At 37.5% G+C, this 25,640-nt stretch overlaps 3 protein-coding genes and 1 non-coding gene across 6 annotated transcripts; 3 read left to right on the forward strand and 1 right to left on the reverse strand.

The window, feature by feature from the left end:
- Nucleotides 1–2,271: 2,271 nt before the first annotated feature.
- oct2 (organic cation transporter 2) lies at nt 2,272–10,279 on the forward strand. Of its 2 annotated transcripts, none has more exons than XM_036593388.1 (12): nt 2,272–2,369; nt 3,120–3,699; nt 4,825–4,928; nt 5,318–5,472; nt 5,702–5,870; nt 7,768–7,885; nt 8,472–8,575; nt 9,073–9,287; nt 9,404–9,512; nt 9,621–9,733; nt 9,820–9,916; nt 10,039–10,279. In XM_036593388.1, exons 2-12 carry the CDS (start codon nt 3,295–3,297, stop codon nt 10,082–10,084), a joined length of 1,635 nt encoding a protein of 544 aa, XP_036449281.1. In that variant the 5' UTR covers nt 2,272–2,369; nt 3,120–3,294; the 3' UTR covers nt 10,085–10,279. The 2 variants fall into 2 exon arrangements, with proteins under 2 accessions (XP_036449281.1, XP_036449282.1); XM_036593389.1 differs by having other exon boundaries at nt 2,296–2,379.
- Nucleotides 10,280–11,099: 820 nt separating this feature from the next.
- LOC118823203 (afadin) lies at nt 11,100–23,686 on the forward strand. Its single transcript, XM_036592639.1, has 24 exons — nt 11,100–11,522; nt 13,439–13,631; nt 13,744–13,856; nt 14,012–14,166; nt 14,251–14,360; nt 14,447–14,490; nt 15,441–15,535; nt 15,687–15,751; nt 15,871–16,076; nt 16,175–16,320; nt 16,706–16,800; nt 17,020–17,288; nt 17,388–17,531; nt 17,626–17,824; nt 18,780–18,874; nt 18,972–19,046; nt 19,218–19,283; nt 19,380–19,422; nt 20,137–20,334; nt 20,409–20,497; nt 21,351–22,199; nt 22,461–22,563; nt 22,650–22,707; nt 23,399–23,686. Exons 1-24 carry the CDS (start codon nt 11,373–11,375, stop codon nt 23,520–23,522), a joined length of 3,684 nt encoding a protein of 1,227 aa, XP_036448532.1. The 5' UTR covers nt 11,100–11,372; the 3' UTR covers nt 23,523–23,686.
- An 85-nt stretch (nt 23,687–23,771) lies between these two features.
- Nucleotides 23,772–25,578, reverse strand: dusp23b (dual specificity phosphatase 23b). 2 transcript variants are annotated; one of them, XM_036593391.1, is made up of 3 exons: nt 25,474–25,578; nt 24,335–24,628; nt 23,772–24,239 (listed from the first exon to the last, which is right to left on the reverse strand). In XM_036593391.1, exons 2-3 carry the CDS (start codon nt 24,611–24,613, stop codon nt 24,051–24,053), a joined length of 468 nt encoding a protein of 155 aa, XP_036449284.1. In that variant the 5' UTR covers nt 24,614–24,628; nt 25,474–25,578; the 3' UTR covers nt 23,772–24,050. The 2 variants fall into 2 exon arrangements, with proteins under 2 accessions (XP_036449284.1, XP_036449283.1); XM_036593390.1 differs by lacking the exon at nt 25,474–25,578 and adding an exon at nt 25,125–25,391 and having other exon boundaries at nt 23,773–24,239.
- trnal-cag lies at nt 25,526–25,608 on the forward strand. The gene has a single exon. It is a non-coding gene; the product is annotated as a tRNA-Leu (tRNA).
- Nucleotides 25,609–25,640: the final 32 nt, after the last annotated feature.

The following is a 25,640-nucleotide window of genomic DNA, read 5'->3' on the forward strand; positions in this document are numbered from 1 at the left end:
CAAATGTTGTGGCAGGGTAGGGGCATAGACGTAGAGGGAAAAAAACATTGAAACAGGATTTTAATAAAAATTAATATTTTAAACTTTGGTTGTATAAAATGATAATTCACCATGGAAGCAGATATATGCACTTACCCCAAAGAGAAAATATTTACAAACATCAAAAAACTGTTCTTTCCCAATGGTTATTACAGTCAGTCAACACTCGATCATGAGAGAGGGAAACACAGACAAACGTATATATGGTTGTGATGAGGTCTTGTTCATTTTAGTTAATTAGTTTAAAATACTGACCGCAATCAAAGACAGACATATTTATTTTGGACGATTACACTGTAAGAGAAATGAGTGAAAACAACCAGCAAAATGCAAAAGAAACAAAGGTATACAAAAGGTGCTTCCACTCCTGAGAAATGCCAGTGGCAGTTGTACGACACGTGGTGACGGCAAGTAGAGAAGATATTTGGTTAAACATCAAAGTACTGATGTCAAGAAAAGAGATAACAGAGGTTTCACAAATTTAAGTGGGACTTTAAGCACATAAAATCACTTGGCAGCTCTAAGTTAACTTTACTGTTTTAATTGTAGCTAACTGCAGCAAAGGTCACTCGACGTCTCTCCCTGAGATTTCTGTTTATATTCTCTAAACTTGTGTGAGTGAAGCAACTGTGGTGTGTGTGAAGCCATTACCCTGCTAGCCAGCAAGTTAACAGCCCCACACATTATAGAACCTGGTCAATTTCTGTCACTCCACCACCAGTCCCTCCACATCTCTAGCTCAGATTTGAGCCTTTATTCGTCGTAGGTTAGCATATGTTAGCCGGAACTGAAGCGGTCTTCCAGCAGAGCTATCAGCCTGCTAACTAAAGTGAGCTTGGCTTGCGCAAACAATAGCAACTCACTGTGCAAACCAATTTATTAAAGATGGAACAGAAATTCAAAACCGTCTCAAATTTTAAACCATTGTATTGATTTTACAATTGGGAGCAAACATTCGTCTAAAAGAGGTGAACTGCTAGCATAGCAGATTACAGCTAGCTAACTAGCTAGCCAGCTAGCTAAGTTAACTGTTAGCAGGTAACGTTCATTTTCGTTTTGGCATATGAAGAATTCAACATTAACAAATTATAGAATTAGATTCAAGTAAATGTCAGAATGAAAAACTACTGGTAAGTCAAATAAACCAAACATTACTCACCAAGCAGTCAAATGTTTCGGAGCCTTCCGAATTTTCTACAAGCTGCTCCAAGTGCGCGCTTGTCGCCTTCGCGGTGGAGCGTTGACGACGGTTCGGACCTCAGTACTGGTGGGATCTGCCCTCCTCAGTACGGGTTGAATCTGATGATTTTCGCCGAGAAAAACTTGCGAGCCCAACCGTACCCGGGCCGATTCAGGTGTGCCATTGCCGACTCTCAAGAGTCCGTCGCGCTGTTAGCTGAGTTACTGGCGCGTGAGCATGTGATCCAGCCAACGGTCAGGCTACTATAATGAGGGCAAAGTATACTTACCAGTTTCAGAGAATAAAAATATAAAGCAGATACAGTCTGTTTTTGGCTGTTTTGGTTTCTTTTACAGCAAAACTCTTTTCTATGTGTAATTTTGTACACTGGGTTTGATTTACTCCGTTACGCAGCCCCGTGTTTCTAGAGAATTACCAGCTCGATAAAATGAAGTTCTTTGAAACAGGCGAAATCAGGTACTTGAGCGCGCATGCGCAACTCATTTTAAAGCTTGACAATAATCTCCTTTTAATGCAGCATCAAACTTTCTCCACCCTCAAAGTTCCCTCACTGTAAAAATCCAACTCCCTAGTGTTAGGCAAATTCAAAAAATACAGTTGGCCCAATGTTCACATCATGATTTAGTTGACTCAACAACCAGTTCCTGATGCCTCATAGTAAATACGCTGCCTGAACTGACAGTTTTAAGTTGATGTAACATATGTAAGGTTAGTTATAAAGATCATGTAGTAAGATGTAGCGAGTTGGATTTTTTTAGAATGACGGAGCTTTAGGGGTGAAGAAAGTTTGATGCTGCATTAATGTGTGAAGAAAAGTGGAATTTTGTCATTCTTTAGCATATAACATTACACTTACTATCTATGCTTAGACTTTCTATAGAAGCCTTGGATCAGGGTGAAGAATAGTACGTTTTATTAATTTATTTTATGTTATTTCCAACTTTGCGGATTATGAATGAGATTTCTACTTCCGGAACCACCTGTTCCGCTCTATCTACGGCACACCTTCTACCCTTTGACACGCCCGCTTGTTTTGACACACGCCCACTCCAACTCAGACATCCACACTTGTCTGTCCAGGCTGTCCAAAGATGACGCTCGCCTAACTGAACCCGAACGAACTTTGAATGTGAGTCCTGGTAGGAGCACTGAACGCCGTTTTGACACCATGATATGATTGTAATGCTTACATTTTCGTTGACGTTACCTTTAGCTGAAACACTTGTCACGTTGCAAGCTTTGCCATAAAACAGTTGGTGTTTGGTGAAGTTTAAGTTTAAGGCTACGATGTGGTTCGGTTTTGAGCTCGGGGTATAGTTGGGTTATGATTTGAGAACACATGCAGTTTTGGGTAGACTCTCGTAAAGTTGCATGACTCTATAGTGTTATTGGCTTGTGGCTAATCTTTTTGTCTGGCTGCATCATGTGAATATCTATGATGTATTCAAACACATGTCATGGGAAACAATGCCCACCTGAATGACACTGTTCTCAGATACCACAACATTTATGAAAAAAGTCATTTTTTAGACCTTTGTTTTCTGGGATAAGATAGAAATGTTTTCCTGTACTTTATTCACAAATAAAAAGGTTTAACCATACAGACAATGTAATTATTATCTGCGCTACTGTAAACAAATAATCAGACAATGATATATGCAATAAAAGTGTAAATCAGGCAAGCAGTATATTACATGGTAATGCACACAATAGTGTTGTCATTGTGTTTCTATCTTGCCCTTAACAGTAATAAACAACAAAGTTGTAGGTTTATCGTGATTTAGTACTTTATTGTTTACCAAAAATGTGTTCATAACATTTTGCTAGACAGATAAACAGATACATAAAAGTAATCTCATCTTTTCATTTTAATCCACAGGGACGCTCAGCATGGAACTTTGCCATGCTCTTTTCACATAGATGCCTCCGTCCTTCTGTGACGTTGATGGACTTTGATTCAATAACTAACCTCAAGTGTGTACTGTCTTTTCACATGCTGCATGTGTACTTTTAAAGTTATCCACAGCTTCAGTAGGTAAAGAAATTAACAGTACATGATGACAAACTTTGATGAGCTTCTACAGCACGCTGGGGACTTTGGACCCTTCCAGAAAAGAATAGCTTTTTTAGGATCTTTACCTGTTTCATTGTTCGCATTCGTTCTCGTTGGAGTCGTGTTCCTTGGAAATACACCAGATCACTGGTGTAAAATTGCAGGTGCTGCTCATGTGCAAGAGGATTGTGGTGTCTCTGTGGAGGAGGTGTGGAACCTCACTGTTCCTCATGCTGGTCCACATGGCTCTCACAGTAGATGTGCTAAGTTTGATATGGACTGGAACTTTAGTGCAATCAGCTGCAGTGACCTGATTCACTGGTCCATACCCACTAATACCACACCAGTCTCTTCTTGTGATGAGGGATGGATGTTTGATCTGACTTGGACTACTGTTGTAACAGAGGTGACTGTTTTTTTATATTTTTCTCTGGAAACTTTTGCAGTAGATGCTCTTTTGCAGAGCTAAAATTGCATGCCGTGCAGGGAAAATACTGTGGTTGGGCCAGTGTCATTAAAAGTCATATTAGTTAACCCCTTATTCTTCAAGGTATTTCTCTAATTTTCTCCATGACTTTACATGCTCAAATGTTAGAGGGAAATTGCATTAAATTTAAAAATTTATGTTGTATTTAGTTATTTTAGATGTAAACATGGTTAATTGTAGAGAAACTTACTGACTCTTTACAGTGATTCTTTTACAGTTGCTTTGAAAAAAACAGGAGTCACAGTGTCTACAGTGCAAATGTAGTGATTTTATTTACTATCTAAAATAATCTACATATGTCTTCTGAGTTTATATATAATGTTGATAATGAAAAAAATAGAGGTAAATCAGAAAAAAAATATATATCACTACTCCATGAATAAATTTAAAAAACATGATTCAAGTCAAAACCTCATTTTAGAACTGTTATAAAACAATATTTCAGGGATTGCTCAGCATTTCTGTAACCATGGTTACTGTTAACACTGCTATGAAAATTCTGACTCTGAATATTTGCATATATCAAATCACTCTGAATTACTTTGTGCCAATTTTGTTTCATAACAATTCATTTATGCAGAACATTTGGAAGATTGGTGGAATTCTCCTGTAAAGTTTTTTCAGTAACTACTTTGAATTATTCATCATTGACTATGAAACCGTTAGCAATGTAGTTATGACAGTGAGATCAGTCATTTCAACAGTTCCTAGCAGTTAAAGCCATTAAGCTTATTATTCTGTACCTTCTTACTTTACTGTAGTGTAGTGTAACATTTTACAAATGTATTAATTTAAAAAATATAAATTAAACATGTGATACAGGCAACAGGAAATGTATAAGAGACTTGAGTAAGTACAGAGACCACATACACCCACAAACATGGGTGCAGAGAGACAACATTTTGAGGGAAAGATGTCACCTTTAGTTCTGGTGCATTTGAGACATCCACCTTTTCATGTTAGAACACCCTAGAAACAGCTAGAGTAGATGGGATGGGTTGTAATGACACCAAAAATGAATCCCTTATTTCTTTCTCTTTCAAGTTTGTATTGGTCTGTGAGCAGTCCTGGCTCGCTGACCTGAACCAGGCATCTTTAGCTGCAGGGTTTTTCACAGGAGCCTTTGTTTCCGGATATGTAGCTGACAGGTTTGATCTATTCTTCATTTGTTCTTGTTCATTTTGAAATATGAAGCATTCATTTATGATATATGATTGAAAAAGAACAAATTAGTCACTGTCCAAAAAAAAACATGTCCAAAACATCTCCATTTTTATCAATTTTTACTTTATCATTTGAACGCAGCAGTTGTCCTTTACATTATGTCAAAATTTCATGATAAATGGACCAATAGAAACGATTCATAAATACTTGGAATAAAATTTCTTTTTGAAATTGATTTAAATTAAAAGTCAAAACTATTTTTGGTTTCTGCTGTAATGTTGTCATTTTGGATTTTTATTTTTTTTTTATAGCACTGAAAATTTATTCTGAAATTTAAAAAATTGCTGATCTATCTTCTGATACTTTTTCACAGGTTTGGAAGGAAGTTATGTTTCATTGGCTCAATTCTTGGCCTTGGAGTGTCAGGGATGTGCATTATCATTTCACCTTATTACCCCTTGTTCCTAGTCTTCAGATGTTTGCAGGGTTTTTTTGCAAAAGGAGCATGGACAACCACTTATGTGCTGGGTAGGTACACACAAGCTCACAGCTAACTTGTGCCACAGTTTAACATGTATATGAATTTTGATCTTTCTGGGACACTTTTTATTATTCTTGGCCTGTGTCTGTTTGCTTTTGGAGGACTCTGAAGAGAACCCACTTTTGGGCTACTGTTGAATTTATGGGATGCCATTGATTAGATTGTTTTTGATTTACGTCAAATTCTTGTTTTTTTAATGTTCTCTTTTCAAAACAGTTATTGAATTCTTCGGATCAAACAACAGGAAATTTGTTTCTGTCATGTCCCGTACCCTGTACTCCACTGGTATGGTTTTCATTCCTGGTCTAGCTTATTACATTCATTCTTGGAAAAACCTGCAACTGACCATGACACTCCCGATCTTTATCTTTCTGGTTTATTACTGGTAAGTTGAAAACATAGTAGTTATGATTAAAAGTATACATTTATACAGGTTTTTACATCATGTATACTTTATGGGGAGACACTACAGTGGTCCCATCAGCCATTTGTCAGTTTTTTTGCATAAGCTGCATCTATAACATGTCCTCTCTTAGTCTGTAATCATGACATTCTAAAATTCAAAAGAAATATGTTGATCTCAGCATGTTTTGTCAATTTGCATCCACTCTACATGTAACATTTCCAAAAGATAGCAACTTTAATGAAGGCTTAATCCGCCACACTATTTCCTTTGTACTAATGACAACAGTCACATAAATGGTGCAAGTTGTTTGAGATCTCACTGGGTAATGCAGTTCTGAGGCCCATAATCATTTTCTCAAAATGGGTTTTTCTCTAAATTCAGAACCAAAAATCTCTAGAATACCTAAATTCATGAAATTGTACATGTTCAATGCTAACCCTATTCTGAAGGATGTGACAGAAAGATTTTCTAATATATAACCTAAAAAATGTTTTTGAATGATTGCCTGTGTTTTCTCAATTAAACAATAAAAAATGAGTAAAATCCTCTCTCTGCTGGAGTGTGCCTTCACAATGAAATAACATTTTAATTCTAACATCATCCCGTGGCTAGATTTATATTTTTTTTAATATTCAAAATATTAATGATAGATGAGTAAAAGGGTTATAAGAAATTCTCCTTTTGGTGAATTAGCTTAAACTCACACTGATAAAATGAGAAAAACCCTACCTTTAATTGAAGAAAATGTATTCTGAGAAAAAACCCTAATCAAAAAATAATTATTTTTAACAAAACCACATGTGCCACAATTATAGGCACCTCTGCACTTAATCTTCTCCTATAACATCTAATAAGGTTGGAGAATACAGAGCAGAGAATTTGAGATCATTCCTTACAGAATCTCTCCAGATCGTCCAAGGTCCTAGGTCCTCTCTTGTGTACTCTCCCCTTTATCTCACTCCACAGGTTTTTTGGGGTTTAGATGAGGGGACAGAGATGGCCATGGCAGAAGATTGATTTTGTGTTCAGTAAATCATTTTTGTGTTGATCTGGACATATGGTTTGGATCATTGTCCTCTTGGAAGATCCAGTGAAGACTCATTTTTAGTTTCTTAGCAGAGGCAGACAGATTTTGATTTAAAATGTCATAGTATTTCATGGAGTCCATGATGCCATGTACCCTAACAAGTTTCTCAGGGCCTTTGGAGGAAAAACAGCCTCACAACATCATAGAACCTCCACCGTACTTAACAGTGGGCATCAGGTTCTTTTCAGTCTAGTCACTCTTCTTTTCACACTAAACCCACCTTCACACTTTGTTCCCAAAAAGCTCAAGTTTGGTTTCATCTGAGTATAGAATACGGTTCCTGTCAAAGTCCCAGTAGCGTTTAGCAAACTCCATGTGCTTACGTTTGTAGTTAGATGACAGGAAAGGCTTTTCCCCAGGATGCCTTCTAAATAATCTGTTGGTATGGAGGTGGCGTCTGATGATAGTTTTAGAGACTTGGTGTCTTCAAGATGCTACTTTTTTCTGAAACTCTCCAGCAGTTAGGTCCTCGTCCAGCCAAATTTGTCACAGTTCCAGTTGATTGGAACTTGAAAGTTCCTAGACACTCTGATCAACATAAAAAAGTAAGATATAAATGGAAAAACTGCTTTGGTTACATTTTGTTTCAAGAATATCTAGGGTTACAAATAATTGTGGCACATATGGTTTTGGTAAAGAGATTCATTGTGAAATCTATTGTTTTAAAACATTATCCTATTTTACCTGTTTTTTCTTGCCTTATACATGTCTGCTAGTTTTGTATGTTGATTTACTTACTTACTATAAACGGTTGTGCTAGCACCTTATTCAACAGGACTTCTTTTTCAGGGTTATGCCTGAATCTCCCAGATGGCTGCTGTCACAAGGGAAGACAAGGGAGGCTATGAGCATTGTTGAGAACGTTGCCAAGTGCAATAAGAGATCAATGCCTGCAGATTTACAGGAGGTGAATTGAACAGTTTACATAATTGTGTAAAGCCTTGTCTTTTAGTGAAAATGGCTGCCTGTCTCATTTCTCAAACTTCAGACTTTGCAAGAGCCTGAGTCAGCACTTTTAATAGGTATCTAATTTAGATGACCTGATATATGTGTTATGCACCAGATGTTTTGCTTGAAGGAGTTTTAGCTTTGAGAGTATCACATTATTTTGGGTCTAGATTACATCACTGAGTTACATTTATGAGTGAAATATAACTAGAATTCCACTGTTAAAATAGCATAGATGAGAATTTCATTTCTGAAATGATGTGGTCACATTATTACATTATTCCACTGCTTTTGCAATGCACAGAATATAAACAAATAACTATAGATATCAGGGTTTTAAACATGGCAGCGACCTTCAGGTTCTTTTATATTAATTTTGTGATATTTTTCCATAGCATGAACAGGGCAATGCTATTTTAGAACCTTCTGTTGTTCATGAAATCAACAACAAAGTATTTTGTGATGTATAACCTGTAACACATATTTTGATTGTCTACAATTACTTCACTGTCCTTATTTTAATGTCCATTATATTTGTATCACAGATGGATGTTTTGGTGGGACAGCAAGAAATTGTTCCTCCTTCATTTAAAGATTTGTTCAGAACACCAAAAATGAGAAAACACACCATCATCTTAATTTATGCATGGTAAAAGACAGTTTTTTCCTCCATGCCCTAAAAATATATATATCAGTGGTAGTTGCTGGTGACGTATTTGTACCCTAATGGTCACTGTTCCATACTTTATTATTATATAGTGTACTAATTTATGGTTAATATATAGTATATTAGTTTATTATTATGATATATTGAACTAGTTTATCATGACAGGATCTTGTTTGCCTTATTGTACACTACTGTTTAAACATTTGGATAATTTGCCATATTCATAATTGCTATTATTTTATTTAATAAGGTTTTATAGAGTTTAGATTGAAATGCTATAAGCTAGACACCAGAAGATATTTTAAGATAAACACCAAGAACTTATTCAGTGATAAGCAGCATATGTAGCTGTCCATGCATTCACTGGACTTCACCCTGACCCTTTCTACACATTTCTATTTTATGGCTAACATACTGAATTATTACACGGTAGAATCTATTTTGGCTTTGGTATTCACCTCCCTTTATCTTTCTTTAAGGTTTACAAGCACTGTGGTATTCCAGGGTTTATTACTCCGTCTGGGGATCACAGGGGATAATGTCTTTTTGGATTTCTTCATCTCAGCTGTGGTTGAACTGCCTACTGGACTTATATTTTACCTCTTGGTGGACAGAGTAGGCAGACGTCCACTTTTAGCAGCTGCAAACTTAATTGCGGGAGTTGCTTGCTTGATTGTCCCTTTTATTACACAGAGTATGTTAATCTTTAACATTTTTAATTGCATCATGGTCAACATTGCATGTTGACATAATTATTCATGTTATTAAATCTGATTTATGATAGTGTCTCAAATTCCTCTCCCTCTCAAGACCTCTCCTGGCTGAGGAGATCCATTGCAATAATAGGAAGGCTGGCTGTTGCCATTGGGTTTGAAACAGTGAATTTTACCAACTCAGAGCTGTATCCCACTCCCTTAAGGTACTGAACTCTTCTGAATTAGAATGAATGGTTTTGAAAGGAATAACAGGGGACTGTGTGAATGTTTTAACCATGTCATGTAGTAAAAGTGTTCTTTGCATTTTCCAGAAACTTGGGTGTGTCTGTCTGCTCATCTGCCAGTGATATTGGAGCAGTTGCAGCACCGTTTCTTCTCTACAGATTAGCTAGTGTATGGCAGGAGCTTCCCCTCTTACTGTATGGTAAGAGAATATTTCGTACTATTGCAGACATGACAATACATATGTTATCATGCTATTCTAAAGTATCTGGTTTGTGCCTTCTACAGGTGTCATGTCTCTTGTATATAGTGGTCTGGTAATGATGTTGCCAGAAATGAAAGGTGTTGATCTGCCAGAGACCATAGATGATGTGGAGAACAGAGGGTAGGCCATACCTCAGTACTGTGTTTTATTAACTTAGCTCAAGTAAAGTAACATACACTTCAGTGTTTGAATAGAACACATTTGAAAATGTTTTACAATAAAGCTTAATTTTACATTTCTAGGAAGAAAGATGTGCAAAAGGTTGGAAAGCCTAACAACATTATATGACCCTGGTGATGATGTACATGAATCTCTGAAAGCTGGCACTACAAGAGCCAACCAGCAATTATATCATTGCTGTTTTAAACAATAAATGTAGCCTAACGACCTATGATGGATTCCAGAGAACCGTGCATTTAAGTAAGTCTTGATTATACATAAAAGTACAAGAGGAGCTGCAAATACACTTTTGAATATCATATTTCAAACTTTAAATTAAGTATGTAAGATTGTTTATAGTTGTTATATATATATATATATATATATATATATATATATATATATATAGTTCATATTTTAGTCAAACAAATAAACCTATTATTATTGTTATTACTATATTATTATTATTATTATTATTGTTGTTGTTGTTGTTGCTGTTGCTGTTGCTGCAGTACTACCACCATTTACATTATGAAAAAGTAGTAAAAATAAATTGTTGATGTCAATAAAATGCTGTATTTTTAGCTCGATTAAGGGAGGAAACAAGCATTTATCATATATATATATATATATATATATATATATATATATATATATATATATATATATAATACTGTAAGTTGTGCCTTTAGTCTGCTTTGAAATGCCACTTTCTCATCCAGCCATCCATGAAATGATTTTAAATGCAGAGTTTATAGTTCACTGTTTAACACCATTGTCCATTTTCTTGTGCTTTTAAAGACAGACAATAGGTTTTGTTAATGAGTACATTCATCCCATCATCCATGACTTTGTGTTATGATGTGTAGCAAATTGTTCTGTTATTAAAAAACTAAGAAATTATTTTTGTAAATTGTATACAATTTATATATTACATATATTTTATGTATGTATATATTAATATACATTCACAGACATTTTAACTGCATGTAGGCTACTGTGTAGTAGCATGTAAACTATGTCCATTATTATGTATGAACATGTACTGTTACAGCATGGTTCTGTATGTAGCTGTCAGAAGCAGATAATTAGATGCAATTATGCCTATTATCTATAGAATTTGAATAAGAGGTTAGATGGAAGTTGTTAGGCTTATTTATGGCTATTTGGACAAGAACAATGCCCTCTTGTTTGCTATAATCTTTTCAATGGTAGAGTAGGCCCCCACATTATAATTTGAAAAACCAGGACAGAGGCAGAGACTGATTTTAGTTTTAGTGTGGGAAAAGAGGAGCTGGGTGCTTCAGTGTTGTGCTGCCTTGACTTTGGTTTTTGTGGAATAGTTGGAGCCAAAAGCCAGACCAGTGTGGAGAAAATCTGTCTATAAAGAACAAGAAGGTTCATAAAGTAAACTAAAATGGCCCACTTTGAGAGTTTTGCCTCCATGGATAATGAAAGTATTTTAACCCGGGCTCGTCAGAGAATGGAGCGAGAGACGCTTCAGGCAATAATCCGGCAGTGGAACTCAGAACGACTGGACCTGTTTGAGATCAGTGAGCCTGATGAGGTAAACACACACAGCCAGCTTGTGAAAGGATGAGTTTTGGGAAGGATGCTGTGATTTGATTTCAGTGAGAATGAGGAAGTGCAAAGAGTAAGGATATATAAGTGCAACTGAGTGCAAAAGGGGGCTTTCACATTGGATTATAATCTTAAATATGATAACATCAGTTAATAACCACTTATCAATATACCCTTTTTCTGCAGATTTTAATGCACAGTTTCTGTTTATCTGTTGACTTAAAAAAATGTGCTAAAACTTGTAATGTGCTGCATTTTTATGTTTTATATTTTTTCCCAAAATGTTAAATTAAGTAAATAAACAGTAATTGTGTATTAAAATGTGCAGAAATGTGTTCTGTGTAGAGGAAGTGTACTTATTTTCATAATGAAAATAAACAAAATGTAATTTGACCAGAGGCGCTCAAACTTTTACAGACAACTTTATATACCCTACAAACACAATTCCAGAACAGTTACGGTAAAATGCACATAAAACAGAAAGCAGTGATTTATAAGTCTACTTTGACCTTTAATTGTAAGATACAGTACAAAGAAAATGTATTTAACATTTCACCTTTTCAAATTCATTGTTTTTTTGTGCTCATTTTAAAATAGATGCCTGCAGCACGTTCCAAAAAAATTTTGGACAGAGCAATTTAAGTCAAGGAATATTGGGAAATGTTCATAAAACATCTTAAACAGGTGATGAATTTATGCTTGACTATAAAGGGAGAATTCAGGAAAGGCCTAGTCCATTATGAGCAAGGATCAGTTGAGGTTTGCATCATCAAAAAATCCAATAGTTTAAGAAAAATGTTCCTCAACAAGTGATTGCACCCTCTACAGAGCATAATTACATCAAACGATCCGGGGAATCTGGAGAAATCTCTGTGTAAAGCACAAGGCTGAAAACCACAACTAAGTGTCTGTGACCTTCAATTCCCTCAGATGGTACTGCTTTAAAAATCAGCATGCTTCTTTGATGCATGTCACCACATGGACCCAGGAATGTCTGACAAACCACTGTCAATAAACACAATTCATAGTCATATGGCAAAAGGATCCAGAAATGAGCTGATAAACAGTGGCAACTTGTGTTGTCTGATGAGCCAAATATTGAGATTATTTATGGAAATAATGGATGTTGTGTTCTCCAGGCCAAAGAGGAAAAGGACCATCTCGATTGTTACCAGCGTAAAGTTCAAAAGCCAGCTTCTTTCATGGTATGGGGGGGTTTAAGTGGGTAACTTGCACATCTGTGAAAGCATTGTTAGCGCTGAACACATTTTGGAGCAACGTGTGCCATCTTCTTGACAACATCTTTTTCAGGGACATCCATCCAACATGACAACACCAAGAAACACTCTGCAGGTGTTACAACAGCATAACTGCGTAATCAGCGAGTGTGGGTGCTAGACTGACCTGACCGCAGGTCATAACTGTCTCCTATAAAAATTTGTAGTGCATTATAAAGCTCAAAATATGACAATGAAGGTGCGGTTGCACAGCTGAAGACTTTCATAACAGAAAAATGGCAAAAACAGCTTTCAGAACTGAATTAGCTTGTGTCTTTAGTCCCAAAACAGTAATTAAGTTGTTGTTAAAAGGAAAGGTGATGTAACACAATGGTAAACACGCTCCTGTCCTGACTTTTTTGCAACAAGTTGCAGGCATCAATCATGGAATGAGCCTAAATTTACAAAAACAATGACATTCATAAGGGAAAACAAAAATTGTTGCATTTTGTATCATTTTGTACCATTTCAAAATGAATTTTAATGATAACCTTCTATGATTGTGAAGACGGTACAAGTTTAACTTAAATGGCATGCAAGTTATTGACTCATGCCTCAATTGTTTGTGCTTCCCAACGTTCCTTCTTCATACCATGTCTAACAATAGCTTTTCATTCCATTTCAGGACCTGGTTTTCCATGGAATCATGCGCTTTTATCTTCAGGACCACACTGCAGAGAACTTTGCAACCAAGTGCATTCGTGTCTCCAGTACCTCTACCACGCAAGAGATCATTGAAACGCTGCTTGAGAAATTTAGGCCTGATGTCAGCATTGAACCCCACCCATACTCCATGTATGACGTCTGTGGAGATGAAGGTGGGTTTAATATGTTTATATAGTACACCATTTTTTTTCTTATTGAATTTGGGTCTTTAATCAATAGTCAGTGAAGGCTTATATCCTATGTTCTGCCTGTGTGTGGAATTAGAGGGAAGGCGATTGGATCTCAGTGAGAAACCCTTAATTGTTCAGCTTGGCTGGAATAAAAACACCACAGAGGGCCGTTTCATCTTGAAGTATGACAGTAACGTGACTTTGCAGGTGAGCTAGTTGCTCTAATTACCTGTTTTTTTCTTCATCTGATACTGCCATACTCAGCAGTATTCAGGATTCAAGATCAGATGGGTGCTGAATACTTCCATGTTACCTTTTTAAATATTGGTTGTCACTTGTTGAGATTACTTGTTTCTGTTTAGAGTAATGGCTCGGAAGGCCAGGAAAAGCTTGGAGTGATACAGAACTTTAAGAGGACATTGTCAAAGAAACAGAAGACAAATAAACAGAAGAAAAAAGAAAGTATCAACACTACATCATCAGAAATATATGACCTGGCTAGTGGTAACATGAATCGGTAAGACATTCAAATCAAGCAGAGCATGATTTAATTTTTTCCATGTCAGTCTTGTTTTAATGGCTCATTAAATCTGTCTTCAAGCAAGAACAATCATGAACAAAAGAAAGGAACAATGGATGATGCTTCTAAGCCGGTGAAGAATCCAGAAGCGATGGAATGTTGTGTACTGAGGAATGAAGAAGTGAAGTCAGGTAGAAGTGAAAAACACAGACCAAAACGTGGATCTTGAGATTAAGGTACTATACATTAATTCTTGATGATCTCTCATATCTTACAGAGGATGGCAGCCACAAGTCATTGCCCAGCCCTGTTAAACCAGCTGTAAGTTGTTTCACACTATTAACTGTATACCAAACTGCAAGCCCATTCAGTAATGCAGCAAACACTGTTAACGACCAGTTTGCTGCTGTCCCATTCCCAGTATAGTATTCTCCCCAGTTAGAGAACAGTCTAGAAGGGCTGAAGCCAGACAAGCTTTCTCTGAATTGTGATCTAGGCTGACAATCACAGCTGTCAGAAGTACATTGTTGAGAAACTCAGCACACTCAGTAGGGATGTGCGATACCTTCTTTTTCTATCTGATACCAAGTAGTACTTAGGCTAATACCAATACGTTTAAACATGAGAATTCTTTGTGATTTCCACAGTGAAGATTAGCAAAAAGTGAACAAAAATATATTTGAAAGCCATTGCAATACATAGTGATAGGAAAGAGAAGGCATTTCAAAGAGTAACATTCATTTCCAGTCCATACTCACATATTTAGCCTACAGCAGTTTAGCTCCACCCATTCACACTGAAGTTGTAAGAAATGTTTCAGTCTGGACTTTTTAATGAGGCACAGTACAGGTCAGCCAGTTAGAACAAAGGCCATTTGTATATAAGAGTCTTAAAGGCACAATAACAAAACAGCATGTTTAAGTGTAAAGGATAAAGAGAGGTTAGAAAATGGTCATATTAAAAAAATGAATTACAACTGTACATAAATCCACACAAATGTCATCAGTAGACATCAGAGGAAAATGTGGGATATGGGCCTTTAATCTTGCTAGTCTTGGGACCCTAACAGCCAGATGGTAAACCAATGGTCTTCCCAGGTGTAATATCACTTATCACTATTGTAAGATTGTAAGCCATCTCTGGTGGCATCATTGAGAAGTAAATGATATGAAATGTTAAAAGAATCGAAATCTGTCACATACACTTTGATATGACAGACTTTGACCTTCTCATCATTTGCTTAACTTCAGTCATCTCATCTTTATTTCCAGGGCAGAACACAGTGCACAGAGCAGCCCAATAAGAGGGGAATATTCAAGTCGGTTACTCCAAAACAGCGTCAGACTTTTGAACCCCAGAATGGAAGGTAAAATCACAACATTCCTTAACAGTTTTCTTTATGGATACTTTTTAGACATTTTGGAAGCTTTTATAGCTTGCAGATTAACTTCTTTTCCTTTCACAAATATAAATAATAAGTATAATCAAATGGCTGAATTAGTTTTTCTCTCTGACAGTACTGTGCCAGACAACTCCAGGCTAAAATGGAATCTTCCACTAAGTATAAAGCTAGGAGAAAAAAGTAAGTAGGGTTCTTTTCTATCCCACCAAGCAATGTAAATGAGAACTGACCAAAATCCAGAAGCTCTACGAGTCATTTTTGTGTTTTGCAAATATTATTTTCCATTTCCATTGTTACAGAAGAAGAAGCCTTCTTGCTTGCTGTAGTAAACTACACCAACAGCTCCACAGTACACTTCAAGCTCTCCCCGGCGTACGCCTTCTATTTGGCAAGCCGCTTTGTGCTAGGTCAGAGTGAGGAAAAGAACAAAAATCCCGAAAAGACAGCACAAAGAGTTACTACTATCATTAACAAGATTGTGCATTTAATGGATGATGTCATTCAGGTAGGCTGTGAGAATTCACAGTGTAATTCACAAATTGCTATTACCAAACACAGCTTTATTCCAGAGGCAGTGTGTCTGACTCCCTTTTTTTACTTCAGAAACAGAGGACCATTACTGTGGCTCTTACCTTCTGGATGGCAAATGCATCTGAGTTCCTGAACTTCATCAGGCAGGACAGGGATCTGTCCACCATCACAGTCCATTCTCAGACTGCCCTGGCTCAGCTGGTTCAGAAGTCTTTCACGTATGATACGCTAAAACTCTGATATGTGTCGTCTATGTCATCCTGGATATGAATTAAGCTTAGTATTGGACTATATTCCAATTCCAATGACGATTTACCAATAAAATGTACCATTAACTATTAATATTTTTAGGCTGGGCTTAGTCTTAATCTGTGGTAGGCCTATCACAGTTATTACATAATTGCCTGATCACAATTATTTGATCTGACTGCAATTATTTAGTTTGAAAACAATCATTTTAGTTACAATGAACAAAAAAGGACAATTAAATTGTTAATCACAATTGCTAATATGACAGTTTTTCAGCTAAAATTTTGGAACAGACCTAGGAAACCAGCCCAGTGTCTTCTATTAATTCTTAATAATGTGTTGATGCTTTTATAGCTACCTTTCACATCGTCTTCTGGCTGACCTCGAGAGTCATCTGCCCACTTTTGTGACAGATGCTGGAGAGCAGAACAACCAGACAGCAGGAATAGGTAAAACTTTTCTACATACAGTGCTTGTTAATCAGACTTCGTATGTATTAGACAAACCCCCAAAAACAGTCTCCAGTGGTCATTTTACTGTAACTGTTTTACTTTGACCTTCTTCCAAAATGAAAACAAATAGCAGAAATAGAAAATAAATAAGTAAACAATAATTGTAATAAGTTAGTTTTGTCACAGTTTTTGTCTTTCTTTCCTCCTGTTGTTTAGATGGTGTATTGGCTACTTTCACAAGGGCTATGAGTTTACTGCGCAGATTCCGGGTCAACCCTGCTCTCAGCATACAGCTCTTTTCTCAGCTCTTCCACTTCATGGGAGCATGGCTCCTGAACAGACTCACTATGGCTGCCTCAGGCTCCAATCTGTGCTCGCACTACTGGGGCATGACCTTGCGCCAGCGGCTATATCACGTGGAGGCCTGGGCAGAGAGACAGGGACTTGAGCTGGCTGCAGACTGCCACCTGAGCCGCATAATCCAGGTATGAGAGAATTGTGTCAGGAATGGGACATTTTCTAGTTTGTTTTCTACAGCATATTCACTGGCTTCCAAGACCTGTTAAGCATTTGATTTTCCTCAGGCAACAACGCTATTGACCATGAACAGCTATGCTATTAAAGATACGCAGAAAATTCATTCCACTTGCTTCAAGCTGAACTCCCTGCAGCTACGGGCATTAATGAGTAAATATCACTATGCACCCAAGCAACCTCACATTCCACATGTAAGTGCAAAGGCTTCTCACTATTCACATATATTAAATGTTGCTACAGGAGAATCTAGAAAATTGTTGTAGAAACATTTTTGTATCATTATAGGGTCTGATTGAGAGTGTGGTGGCCATGGCAGAGAGCACAGAAAATGAGGTGCTGAACAAAGAAGGCAGGGACATCAGAATAGAGGAGGACCTACACCTTCATCTGCCTTTCTTGCTCCCTGAGGAAGGTTACTCATGTGAGATACTGCAAGGCATTCCAAAGGGTTTTCAAGAGTTTCTGGAGCCAATGTGCCATAGAGGTAAATATGTCTCAACCATTATTTATTTTCACAGATCTCACAACTGTTGTATATGACCACTTCAAAATACTTAAGCATCCTGGAAATAACCAGAGCAAGTATGTTCCTAAATTATTCCATCAGAGCCTGAGAAATCCATCTTTCCATTCTCAAAGAGGTTTCAGAGGTTTTTTTTTAGCTTTAAAAACTGTCAGTACCAATAGTCAACTCTTCAGATCTAACTGTCGCCCTACATTGCAGTGGCATAAGGACATCCTTACCAGTTTCATGGGTTCTGCAGCAGGTAGAACCCGTGATAGATAGGTAGAACCAGGTCACTGCTGCCTATAGTTTTCATACTAATTTGATTCACTGGGAGTCAGTTTTACAGACAACTAAAAGCTAGCTCAGGAACCACAAGATGCGCTGACATGCATTGATACTGCGGTATTAATATAATGTTAAACATTATATTATAGACATCTGAGATTCGATCAGTTGGAACAGGCAACAAAGAAACAGTAGAGCCACATTTAAAATACTCTCAAAAACTGTGTGTAAAATGATTTTTATTTAATGTTTCACATAATGTCTTAAATCCAATTAAATAGTACTAATTATGTTTACTTGAAACATGCAGTTGGTGATTTTGAAGTTATAAGGCGATATCCTTGATATAATCAAAAGAGCATATTGTACCAAAATTTATCACGATAACAATAAAGTAACGTCCTCTTTCCACCCCTATTTTACAATGTACTGTTTGCCACAGGCACAGTCACAGGATACCATGTCTAAAATCAGTGATGTTTCACTTTAATAAACAACATTTAAGTCAGTGCTGAAGCATGCTGCATGTCTGACTAACAAATGGTACATACTTTCATAATATCTACAAAATTCTTATCAGTGTATGAACATGTTGTTTCATTTTCTGTCCTTCTCTTACTGGTCTTTATGCTTGCACTGCCTGCAGGCCTTTGTAAACTAATCCCTCACTGCCTCTCTCTTGGGTCTTGGACTGTTTACTTCAAGACATCAGACAGTGTCCCTATGAACAGGTCAATTTGTGTAAGTTCTTCCATTCACAAAATCTGAGATGTCCATAATAGATGAACAGCTTTACTGTGTAAAAACTCACTCATTTTGTTTCTGTTGTTAATATTAGAAACCTGAGATTGTGAAAATCGTACTGAAGAAACCTTTGCGAAGTGGAACGGGCATAAGCATCGTAGCAGCAAAGGTGAAGGGAGCACCAATAGATACAATTGCACCCTCTTTGTTAAAGCTTGTTTGTCAGTTTTGTTTGTAATTATCATAGTTTGTCTATTCAATAATTACCATCATATACAATTCATGTAGACAAGCGATAAAGACAAATTTGTCAGCTGATTTCTAAATGTGTGTTATACAGGGAGCTGGACAAGAGAAGCTGGGAATTTTCATCAAATCTGTTGTTCGTGGGGGAGCAGCAGATGTGGTGAGTCTAGTTAGGAGGTGACATGAAAAAAGAATATTAAATATGAATAACAATTTTTATTTTGTTGATGCTTTCGTTCATGTGCATGTTGTTTAGGATGGCCGGTTGGCTCCTGGGGACCAGTTACTTAGTGTGGATGGCAAGAGTCTTATTGGAGTATCACAAGAACGGTGATTTTAATAAATAATATATGGCATGCTAATATCTTACATTAATGCAAACAGACAATTGACAGATACATATTTTGTAACAGGGCTGCTGAAATAATGATGTGCACTGGATCATCCATAAGCCTGGAGATTGCAAAGTTAGCAGCTGTTTATTATGGTCTGGAAGAGGTGCTTAACCAGCCATCAACATCTAGAGGTGAATAAAAGCAATGGCCTGGCCTATGATGTATATAAAAATCAAAACTTATAGCAAGCAATAGCACATTGATAATATATTTAAACCACAGCACAACAAATAAAAGATGACTGTGATATTATTCACTTAGGCCGTTTCATGTGGGATTTGGGATCACCAATCTCATCAGCAAAGGGCAGGTGTGGCTACAGGTTTTCATTCCAATCAAGCATAAAAAAACCTGATTCACTTGTTGAATCAGTTGGTCTCAATCGTCAAACAGCTTTTTAGTAAAATGAGGTGTGATCCTGCTTGGTTGGAATTAAAACCTGCAGCCACACCGACCCTTTTTGGCTATACAGGGTGCCCCCTGTAATACAGTACACTGAAGCTTCTCAGCTGTCAGCAGGACCCATGATGTGATTGGCATTTGAAATGTTCTTTTGTTTAACGCCAACAGTTTTGGCCATATGAAAACTAGCCTTCATTCTTGTTTTGCTTTTACTAGATGGTGCTGATGGTGAACAGGCCATGCAGACATCCAGTGGTCTTGATGTGAATGACATTTCAAAACAGATTGTATGTGCTGCTTCAACACTGCCAGGCGTGCAGGGAAATCACCACACAGCCAAGAAAGCAATCAGGAAGCAAGACCAGAAATGGCTCAAGCACAGACTGGAGTATCGCTCAAACCCCAACTTGGCATGTAAGTGCCCCAAAAAATTGGACTGCATGCTCTCTGTAGCGCTTTGACTTTACGTTTTCTCTTTGTCTTCACAGATGTGCTTCAGAATTCTGAGGAAATGTCTGTTGATTCAGTCATACATGAGCAGATCACATCGGTCTCCACTGACAATATCATTGCTGGTGTGAGTAATCATTTGTAACTTTTTTTTTTCATTTCTAAGATAATGGCTACTACTTACGCAACTTCTTAGATCAGAATCAGTGGTCTTCTATGTCACAGTGAAATGATTGCAGGAATGGGGCTTCATAATCACTTTGAAATGTACAATAAATAGTGGCCCTTTTAACTACGGATGGCAATATGGCAAAAATATATCACCATACTTCAATACAGTTTCACGACACACAATATGTATCATGATATAATGACACATTGAAAACTGCTATTAAAACTATGCACACAGTGTTTATTCAAAGTTTCACATGCTGTACTGCACCAAATCTTATTATAGGCCTATTACACTCTCTTGAAACATGCACTTGACCATTGTTCTTTTGGTAGTGATGATATTCACAATGTGCTCAGAAAAGCATATAGTTGATCACAGTGACAAAATTTATCACAGTAACGATAAAATATTGTTATATTGCCCACCTGTATTTATAACTAACTTTTTGTATGTATTTATGAATAATTGTCTGTGAAGTAATACAACTAATACAATGTATGTACCTGATTTTCCCTCCAGGAGGAATCTGAATCTGGCATTTCAAAGCTCTGTCTTGATCAGACTGGATCTTACAGGGAATATCTAACCTTGCCAGTGTCTAGACTTCAGGGCAGTAAAGCGCCAAGAAATGTTGAACAACCTCATATCTTCTCCACATTCTCCTGTGGTCAAGACAATGTAACTTCTGTGGTATGCATGTATTATGTTTAAAATGATTTTGTTTTTTATTAATGAACAAGTTTTACAGCAATGTTTATACATACACATTTTCAGTACTGAAGTGCACCTCTGTACTCATTTGTAGAAACAGGCTCGTTCTCAAGAGAATCTGTCTTATATGGACAGAGGAGGCCCCCTAGTGGACAGACCACTAAATTTGGACAAATGGAGTGACCAACAAACAACAGAATTGGAGAGGAGAAACATAGGTGGACCGTGGAATATTTCAGCGGCACCTCAGTCTATGCCTGTGTCACAGCCAAAGCGGATAGATGTCCCTTTGTCCCATCCAACCAACACTCTATCATTTGGCACTTTCCGCCGCCCCGTGCCGGCAGCAAACAGCATTAATCTCAAATCAACCTGTTTGACTCCTGCTTATGGCCAAGTCAGAAACTCACAGCAAATCTCTGCATTGCATAGCTACCATTCACAACAACACAAAGGTCCAACGCTGGCATCCAAGCAGCTACTTCAATCTTACATCTCAACTCAGAAACCTGGTAAGGCCTGTGAAACAATGCAAGCTATAGTGTGCGAGTCTTTCCCTCAGAACACAAACAAGATGAGCCCCTCACATTCAGGTGACACTTTTGGGCCACAAGAGTATAAGACGGTCAAGAAGAGCGATGTGCAGCGTGCTGGAGGTGGCCTTTGTCCAGATCCATGGAAGAGGGAGGCCCGGGAGCAGTTGAAGAAACAGCAGAGGCATCAGGCAGTGAACCTGTTGGAGCAGGAAGTGCTGCAGTTGCAGGCCAAAGTGGAACGCACCCTAGGGGAGAGTGAACGCCTGCGCAGACTCTCCCTTGAATGGCAGTTTCAAAAGAGGCTACAGGAGTTCCAGCAGAATGGAGAAGACAATGATGAGGAGGAAGATGAGGACAACATAGGGGGGACCATAATGAAGCAGACTGAGTTGAAAAGCAATGAGCAGGTAGGTGGATTTACTACTGAGTACTGTAAATCCATGTGTTTTACACTCATAGCACCTATCATGGCAAGAGTTAACAGGGCAAACCTAGCTGAGCTAGCTCTTAAACATGACTACATTAAAAATACATTATTGCATCAGATCCTACAAGTGAAAATGAATGTTTCTGCTGTTTATTTACAATACATTGGCTACACACCAACTAGACAAAATATTATAGGGTGGATTGTTATGCAGCAGTTCTGATCTTAGTGGTTCTTCCAGTCCAAGGCAATGGAGCTGCATAATGGACAGAAGCTTTGTGAGAGTCAGGCTCAACTGGCACAAGAACAGACAGACCATCCTGCTGAAAACAGCAGCTTCAAAGGTGCTTCATTGAACGTGTGAAAGCCAAATACAGTGAAAATAGCTGGCTGTTTTCTGTAACTGTTACATCATTTACTGCAATTGCAGATGCAGTTCATGAAAGGTCTTCTGAAACTAACACCCAGCATGTCAGAGTTTCCTTTGGGTAAGTTTCCTTCATTCATAGTACAGTCATATGCAAAAGTTTGGGTGTCCATGGTCAAATAATGTTTTGTTGATTTTCTAAGTGAAAATCAACACATCCTCTACAGGAAACCCACTTCTGCACATTTTAATGCAGAGTGTTAATGTTTATTTGCTGAATTTGGCATACTAAAAAGTGACGTTTGCAAAAGTTGTGGCTGTTTTTTTCTTCAATGTTTTAAGCAAAATAAACAGCAAATAAACAGAAATTGTGCAGTAAAATTTGCAGAATCCTGCCATATCTACGTTGGCTCCCTGTAAAGGATGTGTTAACTTATTTCCACTTAGAAATTCAACAAACATGACCAGATGTGTTCAAACTTTTGCATACGACTGTACATACAGTATGAAACATCCCAGAAGTGGCTAGGTTAAAGTTGACTCATTCTTATTTGTTCAATGATGAGGCATCAACTTTATGTTGAATATAGAAATTGGAATTCCTGAGAGCAAAGATTATGTTTTCTAAATTTTCATAGTAATTTTCAATTTTTAACCATGTTACTATGCTTTTATTGCTTTATTCTATTTCTTACAACATATAAAATAAAAAAATTTAACTTAGAAATACACTAACCTTCACATACAGACTCACTCTCTCATGCATACACATTTTTTTATGTACATGCTATGTGTGCTTTATCCCACTACAGTCAACTCAATCAAGAACACAAGAACTTCAAGAATGTAAGAGAACCAGAGAATCTGACCTTCAGGGAGCGACAACAGCTGTTTTCCTTGACCATGAATGAACCATACAAAGTCAAAGTATCATGATCATGTCACTGTATTTGTCACTGTCACTGACACTGTCATTTTCTTATATGTTGTGATCATAGTATAATATTGTAGCCTTAGCAGTTCAACAGCTACTAAATGTGTCAGGCAGATTAGAGATTGTCTTAAATGTATATAATTCTAGTGTAAAATGATCACTGCCTTTTCAGTAAATACATCATATTCCCCAGTAAATTTAGCAATTCGTTTTTAATAATGCTTCAACACTGATAACTCACATTACACATGTAATAATGCAGAAATTTACTAGAAATGTGTATAGCCTCATTGTAATAAAGATAGAACAAAATAGATGTGTTTTAATCACAGTGCTTTAGTTCTGTGTTGCTTTAGGGTATCACACAGGTTTCAGTGAAGTGTAGGATGTTTTGCTCTTTTTGACATCTCTTTTACATTGGTATTAAGGTTATTAATTCAGTGTACCATTATTAGTCACATTAAAATGAATAACGAAAAATGTCCAGTTCATTAATAATTTAACTTTATTTCATATATATTTTGTAAGTTTCAGTACTTATTTTGCTGGTAAAACTGCACTACCATTTGCTCTTGTTCTCGTGTTTCAATAGATCCACGGCGTATCCTTCTGATTTCATTAATGGCCTCAATCCCACTGATTTTTCTGGTCTTCACTAAGTAGCAGGCCAGCATTGTCCCTGTTCTTCCAAAGCCATGCAAACAGTGCACTGCGACACCCTAATGCAGACAAGAACAAGTTTCCAAACATGAATGTAAGTGATACGCATTTGACTATGTAAAAACACAGATAAATAGTGTTTTTTTTCTTTTACCTCTCCTTTTGAATTGGCGTCTTCCACTATAGTCAAGAAGCGGTTGATTTGATCAAACGTTGGAGCACAGAAGTCGTGTATTCTGATGTGATGCAACGTCAACCGTGGACAGGTGTCATGATAAGGAGGCTTTCTCTCAGACAAACTGACTAAGTGTTTGATACCGTTATTCAGCAGGTACTCATAGTGACCAGGCATTCGTGGCATCGCCAGGCCAGCCAGTTTCTGAGGTTCAACCCAAGAGAAGTTGTGAGGCGGAGATGATGCCATTGTAGTCATGAATTCGTCACTGACCTGTCAACAGAGTGATACCCATTAAAACGGCGCTGTAACATTTTTTTACCCTGCAGTACAGCTACTGGTGTAAATATATCTTGTCATTTGAGCGAACCTAACTAGAAAATCTCCCAGTTAGCTCGACTTCTAGGTTAGCATACGCTCAGCACAGAATCGGAATCGCTCTGATACTATACAAGTTTGCCTTAATGACATTTTTTAACCTACAGTTTGTGTTGAGATAACACTAAGCACTACACTGATGTGCTGGCTTGTGTACGTTATGTAGCGTTTGCGAATTGTCTGATTAAATAAAACTCATTTTCAACGGTTACTAAAAATGACCTCATCATGCAGACATCCTTACATGCAGTGGCTCTCTGTAAATTTTATTAACATTAGACTACAAGCTAACTGTTGGATGGCTGCTAGCTAGCTAAGTAACGTTACGCCAATCTCAGTGAAGCTAGTTTGCAAACTAGCTAGCTAACGCTAAGTTAGTCAGCTAACTCACCCGAATCAGTTCCAGAAGATAAGTTGCGCTGTTAAGCCTGGTGATATTTAACGCTAGCTACATGTTTAATGGTATAGACACATAATAGTTGCCCTAAACCGTAAACAGTTGAATAATGTGGCTCAGCAACCGCGCAGTCTATTCGTAGCCGGTAAGAACACCCTTTCTAGCCCGCTAAGTTAGCTAGTGTTAGCATGTTGGGCTAGAGACGCTAATTCACTCATACGGGACAACCACAGCAAGCAGAAAACCAGGATTAGAATTGGGCTAGTTCGCAATCTAGCAAACAGTTAATTTAGTTTATGGCGTTTCAGTCATTGATAGAGAAAATTTTAGGTGAATAGCACACCAAAAACGTCCGGTTGTTTCAAGTCTAATGGTTTCTTCGTGCCATTGTAGATGTCAGGATGGCCGAGCGGTCTAAGGCGCTGCGTTCAGGTCGCAGTCTCCTCTGGAGGCGTGGGTTCGAATCCCACTTCTGACAACACTTTTCATTTTGGACTTATTAACGTGGAC

Source organism: Colossoma macropomum, unplaced genomic scaffold, assembly GCF_904425465.1.
Source record: "Colossoma macropomum unplaced genomic scaffold, Colossoma_macropomum, whole genome shotgun sequence".
In the NCBI taxonomy this organism is placed as follows: Eukaryota; Metazoa; Chordata; class Actinopteri; order Characiformes; family Serrasalmidae; genus Colossoma; species Colossoma macropomum.

Bases quoted from the DNA above. Each gene is read 5' to 3' on its own strand.
- oct2 (XM_036593388.1), top strand. From the start codon at position 3,295: ATGATGACAAACTTTGATGAGCTTCTACAGCACGCTGGGGACTTTGGA. The intron at 5,473-5,701 runs GTAGGTACACAC...TTTTCAAAACAG, and splicing joins GACAACCACTTATGTGCTGG to TTATTGAATTCTTCGGATCA. The intron at 9,917-10,038 runs GTAGGCCATACC...TTACATTTCTAG, and splicing joins GATGATGTGGAGAACAGAGG to GAAGAAAGATGTGCAAAAGG.
- LOC118823203 (XM_036592639.1), top strand. From the start codon at position 11,373: ATGGCCCACTTTGAGAGTTTTGCCTCCATGGATAATGAAAGTATTTTA. The intron at 17,825-18,779 runs GTAAATATGTCT...CACTGCCTGCAG, and splicing joins GGAGCCAATGTGCCATAGAG to GCCTTTGTAAACTAATCCCT. The intron at 18,875-18,971 runs GTAAGTTCTTCC...TGTTAATATTAG, and splicing joins CTATGAACAGGTCAATTTGT to AAACCTGAGATTGTGAAAAT.
- dusp23b (XM_036593391.1), bottom strand. From the start codon at position 24,613: ATGACTACAATGGCATCATCTCCGCCTCACAACTTCTCTTGGGTTGAA. The intron at 24,240-24,334 runs GTAAAAGAAAAA...TGTCTGCATTAG, and splicing joins ACGCCAATTCAAAAGGAGAG to GGTGTCGCAGTGCACTGTTT.